Genomic DNA, 25,886 nt, shown 5'->3' on the forward strand with positions numbered 1-25,886 from the left:
GGCCTAGCATGTCATCATCATACAGAATGTTCCATGTTCACTTGAAACAAATGTGTATCCTGCTGCTTTTGGATGAAATGTTCTCTATGTATCTGTTAGGTTCATTTAGTCACGTGTAATTTAAGGCCAGCGTTTCCTTACTGTTTTTCTGTCTAGATGATGTCCATTGATGTAAGTGGAGTGTTAAAGTCCCCTACTATTATTGTGTTACTGTCAGTTTCTCCCTTTGTGTTTGTTAGTATTTTCTTTATGTATTTAGGTGCTCCTGTGTTGAGTACATAGATATTTACAATTGTTATATCTTCTTGTTGGCTTGATCCCTTTAGCATATAACATTCTTGTTTGTCTCTTTTGACAGTCTTTGTTTTACAGTCTGTTTTGTCTGATATAAGTATTGCTACCCCAGTTTCCTTTTTATTTCATTTGCATGGAATACCTTTTTCTATCCCTCACTTTCAGTCTGTGTGTGTCTTTAGATCTGAAGTGAGTCTCTTGTAGGCAGCATATATATGTTTTTTTTTTAATCCATTCAGCCACTTTGTCTTTTAATTGGAGCTTTTAATCCATTTACATTTGAAGTAATTACTGATAGGTATGTGCTTACTGCCATTTTGTTCATTGTTTTTCGGGGGGGGTTCTGTAGTACTTTTTTGTTCCTTTTTTCTTTTGCTCTCTTCCCTTGTGATTTGATGACTACCTTTAAGTGTTATGTTTGGATTCCTTTCTCTTTTCTGTGTATGTGTTGTTGGTTTTTGGTAACCATGAGGTTCATATTTGACAACCTATATATATGTGAGTATTTTAAGACGATTCCTGAAGTTTGAATGCATTCTAACTGCTTTACATTTTTAGTTTCGTTTCCCCCCACATCTGATGTTTTTGAGGTCATGTTGTACGTTTTCATTTTGTTTATCCCTTAACTGCTTATGTAGATATACATGATTTTACTACTTTCATCTTTTAGCCTTTCTACTAGCTTTATCAGTGGTTGATTTGCTATCTTTACTGTATGTTTACCTTTACCAATGAGATTTTTCCTTTCATAAGTTCCATATTTCTAGTTGTGGTCCTTTCTTTTCTACTTAGAGAAGTCCCTTTAACATTTCGTGTAAAGCTGTTTTAATGGTGCTGAACTCTTTTAGCTTTTGCTTGTCTGTAAATCTCTTTATCTCCTTCCAATCTGAAGGATACCCTTTCTGGGTAGAGTGTTCTTGGTTGTAGGTTTTTGCCTTTCATCACCTTGAATATATGGTGCCACTCCCTTCTGGCCTGCAAAGTTCTGCTGAAAAGTCAGTGATAGCCTTATGGTAGCTCCCTTGTGGATAACTAGTTGCTGTCCCTTGTTGCTTTTAAAATTCTCTGTTTTTCTTTAATTTTTGCCATTTTAATTGTAATTAACCTCTTTAGATTCATCTTGTTTGGGACTCTATGGTTCCTGGACCTGGATATCTGTTTCCTTCCCCAGGTTAGGGAAGTTTTCAGCTACGATTTCTTCAAATAAGCTTTCTGCCCCTTTCTTTCTCTTCTCCTCCTGGGACTCCTGTATTGTGATTGTTAATATGCTTGATATTGTCCCAGAGGTCTCTTAAATTATACTCATTTTTTTAAATTCTGTTTTTTCTTCAGCTTGAGTGATTTCTGCTGTTGTTTTCCAGACTGCTGATCTGTTCCTCCGTATCATCTAATCTGTTGTCCCTTCTAGTTATATTTTTAATTTCAGTTATTCTATTTTTCAGCTCTGTTAGGTTCTTCTTCATATTTTCTAACTATTGAAATTTTATGTTCATTCATTCTTCTCCTGAGTTTGGTGAGCATCTTTATGATCATTACCTTGAACTCTTTATCTGGTAGATTGCTTATCTCCACTTTGTTTGTTCTTTTTATGAGGTTATGTCTTGTACCTTCATTTGGAACATATTCCTCTGTCTCCCCACTTTACCCAATTCTCTGTGTTTATTTCTGTGTGTTAGGTAGGTTGATTATGTTTCCCGTCTTGGAGAAATGGCCTTATTTAGGAGACCTCCTCTGGGGCCCCAGCAGCACACTCCTTTTTGGTCTCCAGAACCAGATGCTTTAGGGGTGTCCCCTATGTGGGTTGCATATACATCCTTCTGTTGTGGTGGGGCTGATTACTGTGGGAGCACTGGTAGGCAGGGCTGGCCCCTGGCCTGGTTGGCTGTGAGGCCATGCCTTCTATGGTGGCTGTAGGCCTACTAGAGGGTAGGGTAGCCTTCCTGTGAAGTTGGCTGCATGGTCTGGGGGGCTCAAGGCTGTTCCTGGTTCACTGGGGGTGAAGCTGGGTCCCCACATGGCTCTCTTTCTGGCAGGCCAGGGGTAGGGTTTGGGGCCTGTGCCAGCCTGCTGGTGGGCAGGGCTGGGGCGCCAGCACTAACAGACTAGAGGAAAATTCCAAAGTGGTGTGTTCCAGTACCAGTGTTATTGGGGTAGAACAGACTCCCAAAAATAGCTGACCCAGGCTCCTTTCAAACTACTGCCTCAGTGTTGGGACATAGAGCATGTGACATTTTGCATGTGCCCTTGAGAGCAGAATCTTATTCCTGTATCCCTCTAGTTCTCCTGAACATAAACTCTGCTGGTTTTTCACAGCCAGACATTCTGGGGGCTCATCTTTCCAGTGCAAGACCCCTGGGCTGGGGACCCCATTTGGGGATCAGACTCCTCGCTCCTTGTAGAGGACCTCTGTGCTTGTGATATTCCTTCCATTTGTGGGTTGCCAGCATGGGGGTGTGGGTCTCCACCTGTCCTACCCATCTCGTGTGGTTCCTTTTGTTTGTTTCTTTCTTTTAATTTTTTAAAAAATTTTTATTGGTGTATAGTTCCTTTACAATGTTGTGTTTCCACTGTACAGCGAAGTGAATCAGCAGTACGTATACATATATCCCCTCTTTTTTGGATTTCCTTCCCATTTAGGTCACCACAGAGCATTGAGTAGAGTTCCCCGTGCTAGACAATAGGTTCCCATTAGTTATCTATTTTATACATAGTTTCAATAGTGTATGTATGTCAATCCCAATCTCCTAATTCATCCCACGCCCCCCCCCCCCCCGCCCCGCTTTCTGCCTTGGTATCCATACATTTGTTTTCTACATCTGTGTCTCTATTTCTGCTTTGTAAATAAGATCGCCTATACCAGTTTTTTCAGACTCCACATATATGTGATAATAAACGATATTTGTTTTTCTCTTTCTGACTGACTTCTGTCACTCTGTATGACAGTCTCTAGGTCCATCCATGTCTCTACAAATGACCCAATTTCATTCCTTTTTATGGCTGAGTAATATTCCATTGTATATATGTATCATGTGCTTACTTCTTTATGTCTTTAGTTGTGGAAAATCTTTTCTGCTAGTGTTCAGGTCATTCTCATAGATAGTTGCTCTGTAACTAGTTGTAATTTTGGTGTGTCTATGGGAGGAGGTGAGTTCAGTGTCTTCCTACTTCACCACCTTGGCCACCTCCCCTACTGTTGAAATTTTATCTCAATTCTCTATTTGATTTGTCTTTATTTCTCTTTTATTTTCACTGGCAATACCTAGGAATTGAAGATTATGTAACTAAAATACCAAAAATGAGTTTTCTTTTTTTTTAAAGATCTCTTTTTTAGTGACGTCTACCTATTACCAGTGGTTGAACTGTTTGAAAGGATACATTATGAAACTACTTCTCCCTAGCAAAGCAAAGAACATGTAGCGGTCCTCAAATGACCTTTCCTGACAAACTAGAGAATGAAATTTGAAAGCATTCTGTGAGATTTTGGTCCAGCTTAGCTCCCATAACTGTTCATCTTTACCATCCTTCAAAAATATATTAACTTCAGGACTTAAGACTTAAGAAAAATCCTGATGAAATTCTGAGAATTCCCAAAGGATTCTAAAAGGTAATTGTGAAGCATGGGAGGAAAGCAGTTAGGACATCCTCATCTTTTTCTTGAGTTTTAAGATGTTCTTGAGCCTCACTTTTTGAAAGTGTAGAGTATACAGAAGGAAGGAAGTAGGGTGAAGAGATTGCAGTAATAACTTGAAATATGCATATATGCTTAATGCCCACATGTAGGCCCTGGACCTTTCTTATATCTTAATGAATATTTACCTAACATTCTAGACTGACAAATAGTTTTTAAAAAGCAGTACCTCTTGCAATTTCACTCATTTTTCCTCTGCATGTATTGTCCTTATAAGCAGTAGTAATAATAAAATATGTAAGATTGGAAACCGGTTTTTTTTTTTTTTTAAAGCATATATAGATAGGGAAATTTTTTGGCCATAACTCACAGTGGCCTTTAAAGTTCCTCATAGTTTTTCATCTCCTTGTCCTCGTTCTTGTTCTTGGTGAGTTTATGTTGCTGGAAGTATGTATAGTTTATCTATCACACTGTGAGTGTTTAGCCAGTCTTCAAACTGAATTTATGCTGCTATTAAAAATGTGTGTTTAGGGACTTCCCTGGTGGTGCAGTGGTTAAGAATCTGCCTGCCAGTGCAGGGGACACAGGTTCGATCCCTGGTGCGGGAAGATTCCAAATGCCACGGAGCAGCTAAGCCTGTGCACGACAACTCCTGAGCCTGCGATCTAGAGCCCATGAGCCACAAATACTGAGCCCACGTGCCACAGCTACTGAAGCCCACGCGCCTAGAGCCCATGCTCCGCAACAAGAGAAGCCACTGCAATGAGAAGCCCGCGCACCACAACGAAGAGTAGCCCCCACCCACTGCAACTAGAGAAAGGCCGCGCACAGCAACAAAGACCAACGCAGCCAAAAATAAATAAATAAATAAATTAAAAAAACAAACAAACACAAGTGTGTTTAAGATGCTCTCATATTTTATAAAGTAACAGCGGAACATATGAATTCACTTCATCATGTTGCTCTAAGATAGAAAGAAAATTCAGACTGTGTTACAAACCAAAGGAAAATAACCCTCTGTTTCTTCTAAAGTTAAAATAATAGATTTGTTCATTTGTCCTAGGGTATGCCCAGTATGCATGTATAATAAATAATAAAAGGCTTATGCCAGGTAAGTTGGAATTTTGGAACAAAAGAGATGTAACTGATTCATATGTACTTTTTTTGTATTATCAAACCAACTCTCTAATATATTAAATTTTAGCAAAACTTCAGTTCTGCTACATTAGGTACATTTGGACCTTTAAATCCCTGCTGTAATTAAAGCTAATTCTTTATGTTATGTATGTTGACTTGATAATTGGCTCAACGTTCAAAAAGAAAATTCAGGTTTAGTTGTATTCTCTAGGCCTGCACTGTTCAGCCAGCTCCATCTGGCTATTGAATACTTGAAATGTAGCTAATCCTAATTAAGATGCTTTCTAAGTGTAAACTGCACTCAATTTTGAAGACTTAGTACAGAAAATCCATGTAAAATATTTTGGTAATTTTTATATTGATTAAATGTTAATTTTATATATAATTAATAATATTTTGTAAGTACTGGGTTAGATAAAATGAATTTCACTGGTTTCTTTTTACCTTTTTAATGGCCCTACTGGACAATTTTAAAGTATAAATATAACTTGCATTTTATTTTTGACAGCATTGTTCTAGGCTGTCACATGTCCGAGCAATATGTGATGAGGGCCTGGACTGGGACAGTTAAGACACTGAAAATAGATAAGGAGAGAAAATTGGGATAAATTTCAAACAGAGTCTATAGCACTTGGTAGTTGATTTCAAGTGGTGGTTAAGGAGATGTCAAAGACTTATGATTTGGATAAGTGGATGGTAATATCATTAACCAGGAAAGGGAACATGAGAGGAAGAGGCAGTAGAGATAATAGCTATTGTTATTTCACTGTACATATATCTTCACTAATTCATTGAAACATGTAGCATTAAATACAAGATGGTCATGTTTAAGAGTCTTCTCTCCTGTTCCCACCTCTTTCCAGAATTTGAATTCAGAAGATCAAAAAACATCAAGTATTGAACATATAAGCTGCAGTGAGGGAGAAGATTTTGCAAATGTGAAAAAGAAGGCCAAAATAGACATTCATTACAAAAAGAGTCCCCCCAAATATACTGTTCCAGTTAGCGCAAAGACTGTAGAATCTCCTCTTAATGAAAACATTTATAATTCGGCTTCATTTAAAGATGAGAAAATCATAGAGACTGATAGTGAGCCCGAAGAAGGTGAAATTACAGACTCTCAGACCGAGGACAGTTACGATGAAGACATTACCAGTGAAGACAATGTAACTGCAGAAGATACTGAAGATGAAGGTGAGTTAATGGCCATTATTTAATTTTACATAAATAACCAAGTATGGTCATTGTAAAAGTGCAAAACAGTTAAAAGTGTTAGTAACCCATATAATATATCTACCAAAAAGTGAGCTGAGTGTTTTAAAGAGATTAATGACATTATTAAAAATTATAACTGCTTGGTTATTTTTCAAGAGTAGGATGTGAATAAATGACTACTACTTGGATCCTGAAGTTTGAGTGCATTGTATGGCTTAGTCAGTAGAACACAAAACCAAGTTACCTACTTTCTAATCCTAAAGTAGGTACAAAGTCTATTTTAGTGGATTAGATAATTGTCCACTTTTGTAATTGAGGGATGGAAAGCAGTTGCCTTTAAAAAGAGTAGTCCATGAATTCAGCTTACATAGGTATTACGGTAAATCTAATATTTATTTTACTTGAGGATATAAAGATATACTTTTAAAACTCAGGATTTCATATTGGTGTATATGAGCTTATTTTGTTCTTAATGGAATTTCCTCTTATTTTTTTCTTAAAAAGGGCAGACTCAGTTTTTCTAACTTAATGTAAAAATGCTTTTTTGAGATACTTTCAAATTCCAAGACCTTAAAAAAGAGAGAGTTGATTATTTTATAATTGTGATAGGTGCTGAATATCTTTAGGTTGATCTTTTTATAAATTTATTTATCTTTGGCCACGTTGCACGGCATGTGGGATCTTAGTTCCCTGACTGGGGATCGAGCCTGTGCCCCCCTGCAGTGGAAGTGTGGAGTCTTAACCACTGGACCACCAGGGAAGTCCCATAGGTTGATCATTTTAAATTGGTAACACTGTTAAACCTTACTTACTGTGTATGTGATATAGCAGAATTTAAGAATGTTGTTTTAAACAGAATGAAGATTTTATCAATATATTTTTACTTTATGTATGCCTCCTACTCATCCCTATACATTTCTAATTTTTTCCCATAGCATTTGAATTAATATGTACACATTTCTTTCTTTGGCAGATGAAGAAAAAATTTGGCCCCCGTGTATTAGAGTAATTGTAATTAGATCACCTGTGTTGCAGACAGGATCACTTTTTATCATTACAGCTGTAAATCCTGCTACAATTGGAAGGTAAAAATGTTTAATGTTATTATATTTGTGTATTTGTCTTATTCCAGTGGACTGTACTTTTCCTGAGCAGTTAATCATTAAATATGCATGGTACTTGTTGACTAGGCAAAAAGTGACATCCATGTCCCTCCCTTTTCCACTCCAAAAATATTCTGACACTTACCTTTTGTCACCTGCTTTTGGAAGACAATTGGAGATATAACCTCATTATCCCTGAAGGGGACTGCCTAGGTAAAGAGATAAAATCTTGGTGATATGATACCTTCCACAGAGGTTTTTGTCATGTTCTTATCTTTTGTATTGCTTTTTTTAGGTTTAAATTACTTAAACCCACTATTGACCTCCTCTGATTCTTTTCCTTTACCCCTTTGTAATTCAGCCAGCTTGGTAGAGAGGTAGGTTTTAATCATGAGTAGGATAATTTCCTTTCTTCCCAACTGGAAAGGTAATGTATCTTTAATTCAGGTTCCATGCGATATCTTAATTTTAAATTCTTAGAAATAGTATACTTTTTTTTACATGTAGTAATAGAAGTGGGAACAGTCAACAGGTCTGGAAAAAGTGATGGACGTTAGTACAAAGGATATTTTGTCTCACTGGATGTCTACTAGCCTGTGACAGATGTACCAAAGAGTAAAAGTAATTCTGGAACCTTCTTGCAAACAGGAAATTAGAGTAGCATTATGGAAACCAGATTTAGTGTGATAGAGAGACTTACATTTTAACATTATCTTTTAAAACAGAAAAACTTATCTTCAAAAACATTCTTTAAGCGCTACATTTATGTATGCTTCAAAAATAATTAAAGGCATTTTACTTAACTCTGCAGAGAAAAAGATATGGAGCATACTCTCCGAATCCCTGAAGTTGGTGTCAGTAAGGTAAGCTCTTTGATTTTTCAGTTACAGCCCCCTAGGTGTGATTTTGTAAATCATCATTATGGCAGAAAGCTTAGGATTTTTCCCATTAGAAAGAAAGGTTAATAGTCAGTATAGTAATGGTAATGAACGCAATGCAGATTTGTTGATTCCACTGCTTGAGAAAATACAAATTCTCTTTCACAATTTGGATGAGCTAAAATTATGTTTAATTTTTAACAGTCTGGTGCAGGAGTAGAAAATGTGGATTAATTTAAGTATTAAAGTAATGCCCATTTAACAAATATTTATTGAATGAAATAAATATGCTAGATATTATAGCAGTTCAAAAATAAATCAGACCTGGATTCAGGCTACTTTAGTGCATGGTCACTTTGAGTCCAGGGTGTTTTCCAACTCAAGAACAATCTATCCTCTACCATCCAGGGCTTTCCATTTATAGCTTTTCCTAGTTGCGTCTCGAATGGTTTCAGGAAAAAGCGTAGTCGGGTTTTTCAAAACAAACAATAAGAACAGTTGCAGCTTAAGTTACAAGGTTTAGCTACCAAAACTCTCATTTATCTTTCTTCTTTACTATATTTTCTGTACTTCTCCCCCCTCCCTTTTCTGACTGTTACCTTTTTTCTTTTTTTTTTTTTTGACCTTTCATCATCCCCATTTTGTTTCTATTTAATGGACTATAATATAATTCTAACATATGTATTTTTTGTGATTTTTGTCTTTTTGGAATGAAATTTGTTTTCCCATTATTAGTTTGAAAGTCTAGTTATTTTTACTTTGTACTCATTCAGAGGGAAGGAAATCCTCGTAATCCTAACCCTGACCAAGTTATCTTTCTTGTTTACCTTCTTATGACCCTTGATTCTTCTGCCTCCAAAGAAAACCCAATCTGTAACTTAAGTAGCAAAGATGTCCTTCTCCCACTTCAGTCTAAAATGTAGGTAGTTCTCTGGTGGCATTTCTGCTTTTTCTTTTAAACAAACATGTCCACTGGTGGGATAGATGATTTGTTAGCTGTGTGAAATCAGTTTGACAATATATATCACACATATCCAGGTATATGGAAAAATTAAATTAAAAAAAACCCCACATACTTCATATTAATATTAGGGGGAAAACAGAAATGAATATTTAACGAATGGATAGGAAAGGACCTTCTAAGTTTAAAAAAAAGGAAAAGAATCACAGAGGACAAGGTAATACTGAATAATTTAAGTTTGAAGTTCTTTATTTGTTAAATAAATTTAAAAGGCAGACTAGGACAGTCAGATCTGATAAAATATATATCCTTTATATTTTAAAAGCTCATACAAATTCATTTTTTCAAACCGCGCCGTGGGTAAATGAGAGAAGGACGTAAGTAATTCACAGTAGAGGAAATATGGTTAATATGTGAAAACCATTCAATATTTGTAGTAATTTAAGAAGTACAAATGAGACCAAGATGTCAGTTTTCATTCATCCTATTTATTAAATATCATTCCTGTTGAGAGCATAATTTAGAAAGCTCTTTGGAATAAGGTTTCAGGTCAAAAGACTTGAAACTATTTAAACTCTCTGATATAGTTATTATGATGCTAAACAACCCAATTGAAAGAAATGTACGAAGGACATGAAGAGAAAATTTACAGAAGAGGAAACCCAAATGGCTAATAAATATAAGAAAAGGTTTCAGTCTCAGCAGTAATAAGGAAAGTGCAAACTAAAATCACAGTGATGAGATTAATTTCACACCTGTTATGTTTGCAAAAACTAAAAATTCTGACAATACAAAGTGTTGTTTAAGAGTACATGGAGCAACAAGAATTCTTATAGATTGGTGTGGAATATAAATTGGTCCAACCACTTTGGAAAATGATAATGGCAGTATCAAAGTTTAAGGTTTGCATATACTGTGGCTTAGCCGTTTCATTCCTAAGTGTATATCCCAGAGAAACCCTCGTATTGTCCACAAGAAGGGTGCATATACAAGAATGTTCATAGAAGCATTTTGAAAAATAGTAAAACCTTGGAAAAAACCTGGATGTCGGCATCAGAAGAATGTGTAGAAATATGTAGAACACGTAGTGGTACAGCCATACAATGGATTACCATTCAGCAAAGTAGCACAACTATGCACAACAGCTAGATATACTTCACAACATAATATTAAGCCAAAGAAGCAAGATAAAAGAAATATATACTCTTAGCATAAATTTGTCAGAACTCATCAAACTGTACATTTAAGAACTATGAATTTCCTGTCTATAAACTGTCTCAATAAAAAATTCATAGTGTGATTCCTATTTATATCAAGTTCCAAACAAGACAAAATAAACATAATTTTTATGGATATATACATATATGGTAAAAGTATAAAGAGATACGTCATGATTAAATAAACATCAAACCTCTGAAAGAAAGGGTGGAGGATAGAGTGAAGTACACGTCAATGGATAATAATTTATTTTCTTTTAAGTATCTGAGGCAAATATAACAAAATTTATTAAAGCTGGATCATGGGTAGACATTTTTCAGTATATTCTTTTGTATGTTTGAACAATTTTATAAGTTTATACTTACGAAAATTTGTAAGAACTTTATTGAGATATAGTCTACATACCGTATATTGTTTACCCATTGAAAGTGTGTAATTCAGAGGATTTTAGTGTATTCACAGTTCTGTAACCATCGCCACAGTCAATTTTAGAACATTTTGATCACCATGAAAAGAAACATCATACTCGATAGTGATCACTCCCCGTTTCCACCTGACCTCCACACCCCTAGGCAACCACCAGTCTACTTTCTGTCTCTGTGGATTTGCCTGTTCTGCACATTTCATATAAATGGAATCGTATAATATGTAGTCTTTTGTAACTTTTTTTTTAAACATCTTTATTGGAGTATAACTGCTTTGCAGTGTTGTGTTAGTTTCTGCTGTATAACGGAGTGAATCAGCTATATGCATATGTATATCCCCATATCCCCTGCCTCTTGTGCCTGTCTCCCACCCTCCCTATCCCACCCCTCTAGGTGGTCACAAAGCACCGAGCCGATCTCCCTGTGCTGTGCAGCTGCTTCCCACTAGCTGTCAATTTTACGTTTGCTAGCGTATATGTATCAATGCTACTCTCTCACTTCGTCCCAGCTTACCTTTCCCCGTGTGCTCAACTCCATTCTCTACGTCTGTGTCTTTATTCCTATCCTGACCTTAGGTTCATCAGAACCATTTTCTTTTCTTTTTTTTTTGGATTCCATGTATATGTGTTAGCATACGGTATTTGTTTTTCTCTTTCTGACTTCACTCTGTATGAGACTCTAGGTCCATCCACCTCACTACAGATAACTCAATTTCATTTCTTTTTATGGCTAAGTAATACTCCATTGTGTATATATGCCACATCTTCTTTATCCATTCATCTGTAGATGGACACTTAGGTTGCTTCCATGTCCTGGCTATTGTAAATAGTGCTGCAGTGAACATTGTGGTACATGACTCTTTTTGAATTATGGTTTTCTCAGGGTATATGCCCAGTAGTGGGATTACTGGGTCATATGATAGTTCTATTTTTAGTTTTTTAAGGAACCTCTATACTGTTCTCCATAGTGGCTGTATCAATTTACATTGCCACCAACAGTGTAAGAGCGTTCCCTTTTCTCCACACCCTTTCCAGCATTTAATGTTTGTAGATTTTTGATGATGGCCATTCTGACTGGTGTGAGGTGATACCTCATTGCAGTTTTGATTTGCATTTCTCTAATGATTAGCGATGTTGAGCATCCTTTCATGTGTTTGTTGGCAATCTGTATATCTTCTTTGGAGAAGTGTCTGTTTAGGTCTTCTGCCCATTTTTGGATTGGGTTGTTTGTTCTTTTGATATTGAGCTGCATGAGCTGCTTGTAAATTTTGGAGATTAATCCTTTGTCAGTTGCTTCATTTGCAAATATTTTCTCCCATTCTGAGGGTTGTCTTTTTGTCTTGTTTATGGTTTCCATTGCTGTGCAAAAGCTTTTAAGTTTCTTTAGGTCCCCTTTGTTTATTTTTGTTTTTATTTCCATTTCTCTAGGAGGTGGTTCAAAAAGGATCTTGCTGTGATTTATGTCATAGAGTGTTCTACCCATGTTTTCCTCTAAGAGTTTTATAGTGCCTGGCCTTACATTTAGGTTATTAATCCATTTTGAGTTTCTTTTTGTGTATGGTGTTAGGGAGTGTTCTAATTTCATGCTTTTACATGTAGCTGTCCAGTTTTCCCAGCACCACTTATTGAAGAGGCTATCTTTTCTCCATTGTATATTCTTGCCTCCTTTATCAAAGATAAGGTGACCATATGTGCGTGGGTTTATCTCTGGGCTTTCTAGCCTGTTCCATTGATCTGTATTTCTGTTTTTGTGCCAGTACCATACTGTCTTGATTACTGTAGCTTTGTGGTATACTCTGAAGTCAGGGAGTCTGATTCCTCCAGCTCCATTTTTCTTTCTCACAGTTGTTTTGTCTATTCGGAGTCTTTTGCGTTTCCATTACAAATTGTGAAATTTTTTGTTCTAGTTCTGTGAAAAATGCCATTGGTAGTTTGATAGGGATTGCATTGAATCTGTAGATTGCTTTGGGTAGTATAGTGTTGATTCTTCCAATCCAAGAACATGGTATATCTCTCCATCTGGTTGTACCATCTTTAATTTCTTTCATCAGTGTCTTACATAAGTTTTCTACATACAGGTCTTTTGTCTCCTTAAGTAGGTTTATTCCTAGATATTTTATTCTTTTTGTTGCAATGGTAAATGGGAGTGTTTTCTTAATTTCACTTTCAGATTTTTCATCATTAGTGTATAGGAATGCGATTTCTGTGCATTCATTTTGTATCCTGCTACTTTACCAAATTCATTGATTAGCTCTAGTAGTTTTGTGGTAGCATCTTCAGGATTCTCTCTGTATAGTATCATGTCATCTGCAAACAGTGACAGTTTTACTTCTTTTCCAATTTGGATTCCTTTTATTTCTTTTTCTTCTCTGATTGCTGTGGCTAAAACTTCCAAAACTATGTTGAATAATAGTGGTGAGAGTGGGCCACCTTGTCGTGTTCCTGATCTTAGTGGAATTGGTTTCAGTTTTTCACCATTGAGAATGATGTTGGCTGTGGGTTTGTCATATATGGCCTTTATTATGTTGACGTAGGTTCCCTCTATGCCTACTTTCTGGCATATCATAAATGGGTGTTGAATTTTGTTGAAAGCTTTTTCTGCATCTATTGAGATTATCGTATGGTTTTTATCATTCAGTTTGTTAATACTGTGTGTCACACTGATTGATTTGCATATACTGAAGAATCCTTGCATTCCTGGAATAAACCCCACTTGACCATGGTGTATGATCCTTTTAATGTGCTGTTGGATTCTGTTTGCTAGTATTTTGTTGAGGAATTTTTGCACCTATGTTCATCAGTGATATTGGCCTGTAGTTTTCTTCCTTTGTGACAAATTTGTCTGGTTTTGGTATCAGGGTGATGGTGGCCTTGTCAAATGAGTATGGCAGTGTTCCCCCATCTGCTATATTTTGGAAGAGTTTGAGAAGGATAGGTGTTAGCTCTTCTCTAAATGTTTGATAGAATTTGCCTGAGAAGCCATCTAGTCCTGGGCTTTTGTTTGTTGGAAGATTTTTAATCACAGTTTCGATTGGTCTGTTCATATTTTCTGTTTCTTCCTGGTTCAGTCTCGGAAGGTTGTGCTTTTCTAAGAATTTGTCCATTTCTTCCAGGTTGTCCATTTTATTGGCATATAGTTATTTGTAGTAATCTCTCATGATCCTTTGTATTTCTGCAGTGTCAGTTGTTACTTCTCCTTTTTCATTTCTAATTCTGTTGTTTTGAGTCTTCTCCCTTTTTTTCTTGATGAGTGTGGCTAATGGTTTATCAATTTTGCTTATCTTCTCAAAGAACCAACTTTTAGTTTTATTGATCTCTGCTATTGTTTCCTTCATTTCTTTTTCATTTATTTCTGATCTGATCTTTATGATTTCTTTCCTTCTGCTAACTTTGGGGTTATTTTGTTCTTCTTTCTCTAATTGCTTTAGGTGTAAGGTTAGGTTGTTTATTTGAGATGTTTCTTGTTCCTTGAGGTAGGATTGTATTGCTATAAACTTCCCTCTTAGAACTGCTTTTGCTGCATCCCGTATGTTTTGGGTCGTCGTGTTTTCATTGTCATTCGTTTCTAGGTAATTTTCTATTTCCTCTTTGATCTCTTCAGTGATCTCTTGGTTATTTAGTAGCGTATTGTTTAGCCTCCATATGTTTGTATTTTTCACAGTATTTTTCCTGTAATTGATATCTAGTCTCATAGTGTTGTGGTCGGAACAGATACTTGATACGATTTCAATTTTCTTAAATTTACCAAGGCTTGATTTGTGACCCAAGATATGGTCTATCCTGGAGAATGTTTCATGAGCCCTTGAGAAGAAAGTGTATTCTGTTGTTTTTGGATAGAATGTCCTATAAATATCAATTAAGTCCATCTTGTCTAATGTGTCATTTAAAGCTTGTGTTTCCTTATTTATTTTCATTTTGGATGATCTGTCCATTGGTGAAGGTGGGGTGTTAAAATCCCCTACTATTATTGTGTTACTGTCGATTTCCCCTTTTATGGCTGTTAGCATTTGCTTTATGTATTGAGGTGCTCCTGTGTTGGGGCATAAATATTTACAGTTGTTATATCTTCTTCTTGGATTGATATTTTGATCATTATGTAGTGTCCTTTTTTGTCTCTTGTAATAGTCTTTATTTTAGAGTCTATTTTGTCTGATATGAGGATTGCTACTGCAGCTTTCTTTTGATTTCCATTTGCATGGAATATCTTCTTCCATCCCCTCGCTTTCAGTCTGTATGTGTCCCTAGGTCTGAAGTGGGTCTCTTGTAGACAGCATATGTACGGGTCTTGTTTTTGTATCCATTCAGCCAGTCTTTGTCTTCTGGTTGGAGCATTTAATCCATTTACATTTAAGGTAATTATCAATATGTATGTTCCTATTACCATTTTCTTAATTGTTTTGAGTTTGTTTTTGTAGGTCTTTTCCTTCTCTTGTGTTTCCTTCCTAGAGAAGTTCCTTTAGCATTTGTTGTAAAGCTGGTTTGGTGGTGCTGAATGCTGTTAACTTTTGCTTGTCTGTAAACATTTTAATTTCTCCGTCAAATCTGAATGAGGTCCTTGCTGGGTAGAGTAATCTTGTTTGTAGATTTTTCCTTTTCAGCACTTTAAATATGTCCTGCCACTCCCTTCTGGCTTGCAGAGTTTCTGCTGAAAGATCACCTGTTAACCTTATGGTGATTCTCTTGTACGTTATTTGTTGCTTTTCCCTTGCTGCTTTTAATATTTTTTCTTTGTATTTATTTATTTATTTATTTATTTAATTTATTTTTTCTTTTTTTTTAAGTTATGGCTGTGTTGGGTCTTCGTTTCTGTGCGAGGGCTTTCTCCAGTTGTGGCAAGTGGGGGGCCACTCTTCATCGCGGTGCGCGGGCCTCACCATCGCGGCCTCTCGTTGTGGAGCACAGGCTCCAGACGCGCAGGCTCAGTAATTGCGGCTCATGGGCCCAGTTGCTCCACGGCATGTGGGATCTTCCCAGACCAGGGCACAAACCTGTGTCCCCTGCGTTGGCAGATTCTCAACCACTGTGCCACCAGGGAAGCCCTGTATTTATTTTTTGATAGTTTGATTAATATGTGTCTCTGTGTGTTTCTCTTTGGGTTTATCCTGTATGGTACTCTCTGTGCTTCCTGGACTTGATTGACTATTTCCTTTCCCATGTTAGGGAAGTTTTCAACTATAATCTCTTCCAATATTTTCTCACACCCTTTCTTTTTCTCTTCTTCTTCTGGGACCCCTGTAATTTGGATGTTGGTGCGTTTAATGTTGTCCCAGATGTCTCTGAGACTGTCCTCAATTCTTTTCATTCTTTTTTCTTTTTTCTGCTCCCTGGCAGTTTTTTCCACCATTTGTCTTCCAGCTCACTTATCCGTTATTTTGTTATTGATTATTTCTAGAGTCTTTTTAATTTCAGTAATTGTGTTGTTCATCATTGTTTGTTTGCTCTTTAGTTTTTCTAGATCCTTGTTAAATGTTTCTTGTATTTTCTCCATTCTGTTTTCGAGATTTTGGATCATCTTTACTGTCATTATTCTGAATTTTTTTTCAGGTAGGTTGCCTATTTCATCTTCATTTATTTGGTCTTGTAGGTTTTTACCTGCTTCTTCGTCTGTAACATATTCTTTTGTCGTTTCTTTTTTTTTTTTGATTTGTTGGTGCTGTATTCCTGTCTTACTGGTTGTTTGCCCTGAGATGTCCAGTACTGGAGTTTGCAGGCAGTTGGATAAAGCTGGGTCTTGGTGCTGAGATGAGGACCTCTGGGAGGCCTCACTCCAATTGATATTCCCTGGCGTCTGAGGTTCTCTGTTAGTCCAGCGGTTTGGACTCGGAGATCTCACCACAGGAGCTCGGACCTGATCTCCAGCCTGGGAACCAAGATCCTGCAAGCTTTGTGGCATGGTAAAAAAAAAAGAAAGAAAAAAAGGAGCAGTACAGTATCAAAGAATAAAAAACAAAACTGAATTAGAAAGATAAAAATTATATTAGGAAAAAGGAAACTATATTGAAGCAACTGCAACAAGGTAAAATAAAACCACAACAGAAAAAAAGAGAAAAAAGGGGGGAGGGCAGGGAACAAGCCAAAAGGAGAGAACAATAACAAAGTATAAAGAATAAAATAAAATTAGAAAAATAAAAAATCTATTAGGAAAAATAAAAATATAAAAGAACAACAATGAATCAACAAGGTAAAACAGAACCCGAATCTAAAAGAGAAAAAAGAAAAAAATGCACCTTGGCTATGGGGGCAGAGTTTAGACTGGGGTGGAAGAGACAGGGGCGGGATTTAGTGTGGAGCGGGACCTAGGCAGGTGGGGGGTGACATTTGAGCATGGGGCGGGGCCTAGGTGGCCATGTTCAGGCATTGGGCGGGGCCTCTGCTTAGGCCCTGCGCTGAAGAGGAGAGGCAGCATGTTGAAAGGAGGGCCTCTGGAGTGTGGAGTTCCGGAGTTTGGAGGTAGGGCCCTGAGTGAGGGTGTGTGGGTGGGGATTAGGCCAAGTGTTGGAGGGTGTCTCTGAGTGCAGAGGTGGGACCCTGGGTGGGGGCGTGGGGACGGGGCTTGGGTTCTGCGAGGCAGGAGGGAGGCTCTGAGGGCAGAGGATTAGGCCTGGGAGCCCAACAGGCTCCCTGGTGCCTAAGTGGACAGGGAAAGCACTGGCCCCGTTCCCTTCCGTTCTTTTGTGGCTCTCCCCCACTGTCTCCCCCAGGGTCTCCCCGACCACTGGATCCCTAACCGTGGGTGGGTCCCACTGGGTGTAGGAACTCCTCCCCTCCCTAGCCACCCCTCAGGGGTGCTGTCCCTTAGGTCCAGCCTTTACTTTTGCTCCCCCTCCCCTCCCTCCCACTCCCTCAGGACCCGTTCGGCTGGAGGGGGCCTCGGTGGGCAGAGGATCAGGCCTGGGATCTGAACAGGTTCCTGGGGGCCCAAGTGGGCAGGGGAAACCTGGCCACACTCCCTTTTGATCCTCTGCCCTCCCAGTGGTTCCCCAATTTCCCCCTTTGGGCGTGGGATCCCTTCCCGTCCCCCAGCCACCCCTTAGGGGCGCCAGTCCCGTCCCGCCTCCACTTCTCCCCCCCCTTCACTCCCCCCACGCCCCACATCCTACCCAGTTGCTGGGGTTTCCTCCCGTCCCCTTAGGTGTCCGTTGTCCCCCACCGGTGCCTGCTAGGTGCCCTAGTTGTACGGAGACGCGAATTCCCCGTCCTCCTGGTACGCTATCTTGACTCCGCCCCTGTAACTAGCATTTTTACTTATTTAGCATGTTTTCAAGATTCATCCATGTTGTAGAATATATCAGTACTTCATTTCTTTTTATTGCCAAATATTCCATTGTTCAGATACAGATATTTTATCTGTTCATCAGCTGATGGACATTTGAATTGTTTCCACTTTTTGGTTATTAAGAATAATGCTGCTGTGAACATTTCACGTACAGGTTTTTGTTTGGAGGTATGTTTTCATTTCTCTTGATGCCTACCTCAGAGTAGAATTGTTGAATCGTATGGTAACTCTCTGTTTAACATTTTGAGGAACTGTCAGACCCCCCACAAAGCAGCTGCACCATTTTACATTCCCACCAGCAATGTATTGTTTATGAAATTTAAAGTTAAATATTTCTGCAGCTCTATATCCAGTTAAATACACATGTATTGAGTACCTGCCTAATATATGTGAGGCACTGTATTACGTACTAAGTGGTAAGAAAATTGTAAACTAAATGTAAGCAATAGGGACTTCCCTGGTGGTCCAGTGGTAGAGAATCCACCTTCCAGTGCAGGGGATGTGGGTTCGATCCCTGGTTGGGGAACTAAGATCCCACATGCTGCGGGGCAGCTAAGCCCGAGCGCCTCAACAAGAGACCCCACGTGCTGCAAACTACAGTGCCCACAGCGCTCTGGAGCCTGCGCACCACAACTAGAGAGAAAACCCACACGCCACAACTAGAGAGAAGCCCACATGCCAAAACGAAAGATCCGCGTGCCTCAAGGAAGATCCTGCATGCTGCAGCTAAGACCTGACACAGCCAAATAAATAAATTAATTAATTAAATAAAAATAAATAAATGTAAGCGATAATTGTAAGCAGTACAGTGACATTCACATATATGGAAACTTTGTGTAATTTAATTGTTATATAAACAAAGTGCTGTGGAACAGAAGGGAGTGATTAGTTCTGAGTATTGAAAATTTGGAAAAAACAGAAGTCGGCCTTGAATGTTTCAAATCACCTTTCGTATTAAGAATTTTTAATAACATGAACAAATATATTAGGTGAAAAAATTATTTCAAGTTATATATGTAGTATAATCTCAACTATATTATAAAAGTAGAAAAGATAGGACACATACTAAATTATTAATGGTAATTATAGGTGGAATTATAGGTGACTTCTTCTCCTGCAGCCTTCTCATTTCTACCAGAAGCATTATTATACTTTTGTATTCTGAAAAAAAGTATTAAAAATAATAAAAGTTAAATTATTAAGAGACTAAATTTCATTGCATCTTATCATAGAGAAATTATCTATGGTTTAAAAAAAAGTATAATACTTTATAATTACCTGGTTTCTTTTTTTTAAGTTTCATGCAGAAATTTATTTTGACCACGACTTACAAAGTTATGTCCTTGTGGATCAAGGCAGTCAAAATGGTACAATTGTTAATGGAAAACAGATTCTTCAAGTGAGTATATACTTATTAATTAAATACTTGCACATTATTTTAAAAAACTGAAATGAAACTTTTTATCCCTCAGGGCCATAGTTATACATATCATTTAGTTCAGATTGGTATTCACCCAAATGTGTTAACATGGAAGGGAATTCTTAGAAAGGGCTAAAAAACGTATACAGTAAGTGGATACTTAACTGTTGAGTTTTGACTTCTAATTATGTACCTGTGCCTTATATTTAGAAATAAATGCATTTTAAAGCTATTCAGAGTAAATGTTCTTACAGCAACTTTAGGGGCCATCCTTTGTGTGTGTGTGTGTGTGTGTGTGTTTTTAAACTTTTAAAGGAAATGTTAAACTGGAAACTCCTTGAAGGCAGGGACTATGTCTATTCAGTTAACTCTTCTATCCCAACATGTAGCAAAGTGTTTTAGCACATAATAAGATAATATATGGAAGGGAGGGAGGGAGGTCTTATTCTTAGTCTATAGGAATCAAAAATGAGATAAAACTGAATTATCAAGAGAGGACGGAAAAAGGGAAATATGATGCACTTATCTCCTTAACACTTTATCTTTTTGACTGTGATGATTATTCATTTTGGTAAAAGACTGTTTGAAGTTTGAGTTGGGTATTTCTGTGATAGGATTGGGCATGGAGATGGGGAGATCAGTGGATTTTGATAATATAAAAATTAGAGGGCTTCCCTGATGGCACAGTGGTTAAGAATCTGCCTGCCAATGCAGGGCACAGGGCTTCGAGCCCTGGTCCCGGAAGATCCCACGTGCCACGGAGCAACTAAACCTGTGAGCCACAACTACTGAGCCCATGTGCCACAACTAGTGAAGCCCACACGCTTAGAGCCTGTGCTCTGCAATAAGAGAAGCCACTGCAATGAGAAGCCCGTGCACCACAACGAAGAGTAACCCCCGCTCGCTGCAACTAGAGAAAGCCCACGGCTGGCAACGAAGACCCAATGCAGCCAAAAATAAATAATAATAAATAAAATAAATATTTAAAAAAAAAATTAGAAGTTGCTCGGTTCAGCTGTCATCTTCTCGACTAGTAGAATATTATGCATCACCTTCAAGTTTTGTGGAAATGTGTGTGCATATGTCTATCTCATTGAGAACAATCTCAAATTTTTTTTTTATAATCAGACATTACTTACAGTAGACATAAATAAAATAACCATATGTAACTCTCTTGGGTTTGGTTTTGTAATTTTTTTCTCCTTTAGCCCAAAACTAAATGTGACCCTTACGTACTTGAGCATGGAGATGAAGTGAAGATTGGAGAGACTGTGTTGTCCTTTCACATTCACCCTGGCAGTGATACCTGTGATGGCTGTGAACCAGGGCAGGTTAGAGCTCACCTTCGTCTTGATAAGAAAGATGAACCTTTTGGTATGTGAAACATACTGTTTATGGGCATGGTAGCTTTTTAATTCACTGCGTGTTCTAAAAAAGTATCAGTTAGTTACCAGCTTCATATCTAATTGATATAATACTCTATTGAGATACATTTATAGTTAAGTGAATATTATCAAATGAGACTAAGAAATGACATGTATTTGAAATTTGAGACCTAGACTAGTAGATTATGATTGTAGTTGGTTTTTCTGTGTAATAATTTAGTTGTACTATTACAGCATTAGGTTACTTTATGACCAGGAATGATAATCATTAGCTCTGTTTTTGCTAATCCAGTCTATAGGCTTTTGAAGCATCGCTGCAGTGGTAGCTAAATGTACTTCAAAGGAGTAATTGTGACATAAATAGAGATTGGTTTCCCTTTAACATCTATTTACTGATATAAAAAGTCACCCACAGTTAAACTCTGATGTAAAATAGTAACATAGAAAATAATAGGCCAAGGTATTAAGATTTATTGGTTGATATATTTGCTTTCCTACTTGTAGTTTGTTTGATATATTATCTGTGTATATACCATTACTTTCTATAATAAATAATATTGTAAAATGTTGCTATCTTATTTAAAACCCACTCATCTAAGGCTTTAAAAATTGAAAGATACTTTTAACTAGTAAGAAGTAATTTTTTTCACATCATTTGTTTCCTTTAAATACCAACTATACATGTTCATTATGTATTTTTTGTTTTCTCATACTACATTATGAAAATGAGTATGGCACATTACATAGTAACGTGAATCTTGGGTTCTGTTATTTTTCTTTTGCACAAGCTTATGTTCCTTTGGAAAATTCACAATATTTCTGCATTTGGGTTTCTATTACAGTAACCATATTGAAAAATTAAGATGTTCAGTGTTTCTTTCAGTATCTAAAACATTCCTATAATCTTTGAGTTTTGGTTTACTTTCCAAGTAGACTTAATTACCAAAATGCTGAAGGGACATCATCACAACCTAAGATCCTTTTATATTAATTTATTTGAACTTTTTGTTAATCTGCAGATGGGATACTAGTACTATTAGTTTTTCATTATTAAATAAACAGTATTATATCAGATTTAGTGTTTTGTTTTGTTTTTTTTTAAACCAAACTCAATTTTTCCTTTTAGTTGGTCCAACTCTAAGTAAGGAGGAAAAAGAGTTGGAAAGGAGAAAAGAATTAAAGAAAATACGAGTAAAATATGGTTTGCAGGTAAGGGAGTTAAATATTGTTACATGTGTTAAACTGTGCATCTGGTTTTGTATAAAACTGCCTGTAGATAAGCATAGTCCATTTTTATATATAAAACGAGAGCTATTTAGAATGATTCTGAGATTTGTGTAATTCCTGTTAGTTGTTTACTGTTTACCTCAACAACTGTTGAGGTTGGAGTAGGAAAGTGATGATAATACCCTATATTGGAATAGCCATTTCTAGTTTTTAAAAAACTTGCATTAAAATGATACCCTTGAAAAACACAGTTGGAGGACTAATACTGCCTGATTTCAAGACTTATTATAAACTACAGCAATAAAGACAGTATAGTACTGGCAAAAAGATAAACAAATATGTTGATGGAACAGAATAATGAGTTCAGAAATAGACCCATATAGATAGATACATAGATAAATGTGTATATATGTGTGTGTGTGTGTGTGTGTATGATTTTCGGCAAAGGCATGAAGGCAATTTGGTGGAAAGAGGATGGTCTTTTTTCAGCAATCAGTGCTGGAACAATTAGATAGCCATATACAACAACAACAACCTTGATCCCCACCTCATAACATATTAAAATGAGCTCAAAATGGACTATACATATAAATTTAAAACTTAAAACTATAAAATTTCTAGAAGCAAACCTTAAAAAAAAAGTCAAAGATTTGTTAAGGTATCTAACACTAAAAGCACTATCCATAAAAGCACAAATTGTACTTCCTCCAAAACTTCTGTTCTTCCAAAGACACGATTAAGAGAATGAAAAGATAAGCCACAGACTGGGAAAAATATTCGCAAATCATATATCTGATAAAAATCATGTATCTTATACCTAGAGTATATAAAGAACTCTGAAAACTCAATAAGGGAAAACAACTTAATTTAAAAATGAGCAAAAGATTTGAATAGACACTTCACCAAAGCAGGTGGCAAATACACACATGAAAAGATGTTCAGTATTATTAGTCATTGGGGAATTGCAATTTAAAACCAGTTAAAAAGACTGACCATACTAAGTGTTGGTGGGCATGTGGAGGAACTGGAACTCTCATACACTGCTGGTGAAAATATAAATGGTGTGATTGCTTTGGAGAAGAGTTTAGTACTTTGTCTAAAAGTTAAATATACACCTACTGTATTATTCACCATTCTACTTCAAAGTATTTCATTTCTGTCCAAGAGAAATGAAAGCACATGTTCATACAAAAACTAGTGAACAAATGGTCACAGCAGCTTTTTTTCTAATAGCCAAAAACTATCATAAATGGATAAACTATGTTAACTCTGTATGGTCAAACATTCTAGCAATAAAAAAGCATAAGCTATTGATACAGACTACAACATGGATGAATCTCAAAATGATTGTGCTGAGTGAAAGAGCCAGACAAAAAGAGTACAGTTGACTGTTGAAAAACCCGGGGATTAGGTGTGCTGACTCTCACCTTGGTTGAAAAATCTGCATATAGCTGGTACTCAGCCCTCTATGTCTACAGTTCTGTATACCTGGGGTTCTGCATCCACAGATTCAACCAATTGCAGATCGTGTAGTACTGTAGTATTTACCACTGAAAAAAAATCTATAAGTGGATCCACGGAGTTCAAACCCATGTTGTTCAAAGATCAACTCAACCATACTATATACTTCGATTCTATAAAATTCTAGGAAAGCAAACCTAATGTATCATGGCAGAAAGATCAGTGGTTGCCTGGCTACAGGAGAAGATGCACAGGGAGAGGGGCTGGAGGGATAGATTACAAAGAAGGACGAGGATACTTTTGTGGGAGATGAATATGTTTATTATCTTAATTGCGATGGTTTCATAAGTGTATACGAATCTCAAAAGTAACTGTGCACTTTATGTGTAACTTATTGTATGTTAATTATACCTCAGTAAGGCAGTTTAAAAAAATTACCGTTTAATCCTATAAGTAGACCAGGAAAGTAATTAATATTGCCAGTTTACATTAGAGAAACTAGAGCTGGTCACCTACCTACTAAATGACAGAGCTAGATATAGGATCTAGGTCTTAAGTGTATTTGTCCAGTGTTTTTTACACTTTATGAACAAGTCAGAAAAGATGCTGCCAAAATAACATATTTTTATGCAGAATTGTATTTTTTGTTACTGTTGTACTAAGGGAGAGAAATCATAATAGAAAAAAATGTTAAGAGGTTAATTTGGGAGGAAAATAGATATGTAAGGAGGGACTAAAATGTTTTTTCAAAAATGTTAGCTCAATTTCTACATCATTTTCTGGGGGGAATACCCATTAGGGTTGGTGGTCTGTATTTTTCTGTTTTGAAAGCAAAATTAAGTAAAAACTTCTGTGGTACTTTCCTTGCATTGCTCTAGCAGTCCGTAGCATCTTTTTGGATGAGTGTTGTACATTTTATGTAAAGATTAGCAAATGGTAACAAAGGGGAAGAGGAGCTTTTGAAACCCCAAGCTGAATTGCCTGTCTCTTCTGTGCCACTGCCATATCTTGTGTATACCTTAATTGTTGAACCAGTCATACTGTAGCATGCTGAAGACTGTGTGTCTGCACTTCAGGATTATAAATTTCTTTGCATTCTGTTACCTAGCATAGGGCATAACTTACTCTTTACTTAGAAAATATTTGTTGAGTGACTGATTAATCATATAATGAAGCTGTATTGAAGCAAAAAGCTATTATTATTGCCAGGGTAAAAGAGTATTTATTTCCTTTTATCTATTTTTTAAAGACTTTCTACATTTTTCCCTTCTAAGGAACAGTATCAAAATATTTTAGGTCCTTTGGAACTTTCAGTTCCTTAGAGAAAAGGAGAAATAGATTTTTTTCCCCAACCCCAGGGGTTCTCCATATTTTTTTGAATACTTGTAGTTCATATGAGAATATGAGTACACAGCACTGATTCAAAATATACTATATTTTCACTATATTAAAGGGGATAGAATAGAAATATTCAATAATGTAATTGTCTTAATTTGTATCATATCTTAATTTATATCATGGCTTGTTTAATGGAGACCACATTGAACCATATTTGCTAAGCAAGGCAAATATACAGACATTATATTTTTATTTATCAGTTTTGTTTTCCTCAATGAATATTTCATGTTTATGAAGAATACAGACTACGAAGATGAAAAGGCTTTGAAGAATCCAAAATATAAAGATAGAGCTGGAAAACGCAGGGAGCAGATAGGAAGTGAAGGAACTTTCCAAAGAGATGATGCTCCTGCATCCGTTCATTCGTAAGTATTAAATTTTAATTGCTTGAAACAGTCTCTGTACCATAATCACGTTCATAGGGTAATGTGATTTATAGGGCTATAGAATCTGCTAGGTAACCTTTATAGGAATAATGTAGAACAAGATGGAAACTCTACATCTGTTTACATTTTCCTCTAATATTGGTATTGCGTTATTCCCTAGAAAATTACTGATCATATGTGTAAGTATACATACAGATGTATCACATACAAACCTAAACACAGATACATATGCATAGCTAACATTGCAGCCACACAACTGAGTGACCATACTTTTATATATTAGATATTTAGGAGGCTGGGCTAGTAAGAAATTGGTATGGACTGATACTTTTAATAGTTATTTCAGAACTCAACTGCTTCTGTTCTTGACCCTGAAATACTATTTTTCTTAATTTTTGGGGGTGGGGGGCGGCTGCGTCGGGTCTTAGTTGTGGCTTGCGGGATCTTAGTTGTGACATGTGGGATCTTTCTTTGC

The 25,886-nt window shown here is 36.7% G+C and overlaps 1 protein-coding gene across 1 annotated transcript in view; it reads left to right on the top strand.

Annotated features, from left to right (window-relative positions):
• AGGF1 (angiogenic factor with G-patch and FHA domains 1) overlaps positions 1-25,886 on the top strand; it is a 44,946-nt gene that overhangs the window by 15,584 nt on the left and 3,476 nt on the right. The window contains exons 6-12 of the mRNA XM_068535533.1: positions 5,923-6,253; positions 7,248-7,359; positions 8,189-8,240; positions 19,432-19,533; positions 20,763-20,928; positions 22,066-22,148; positions 25,263-25,390. Of these exons, the coding sequence (XP_068391634.1) occupies positions 5,923-6,253; positions 7,248-7,359; positions 8,189-8,240; positions 19,432-19,533; positions 20,763-20,928; positions 22,066-22,148; positions 25,263-25,390 (974 nt within the window). The remainder of the gene's footprint in view (positions 1-5,922; positions 6,254-7,247; positions 7,360-8,188; positions 8,241-19,431; positions 19,534-20,762; positions 20,929-22,065; positions 22,149-25,262; positions 25,391-25,886) is intronic.

The sequence above is a fragment of the Eschrichtius robustus genome, chromosome 2 (assembly GCF_028021215.1).
Source record: "Eschrichtius robustus isolate mEscRob2 chromosome 2, mEscRob2.pri, whole genome shotgun sequence".
NCBI lineage: Eukaryota > Metazoa > Chordata > Mammalia > Artiodactyla > Eschrichtiidae > Eschrichtius > Eschrichtius robustus.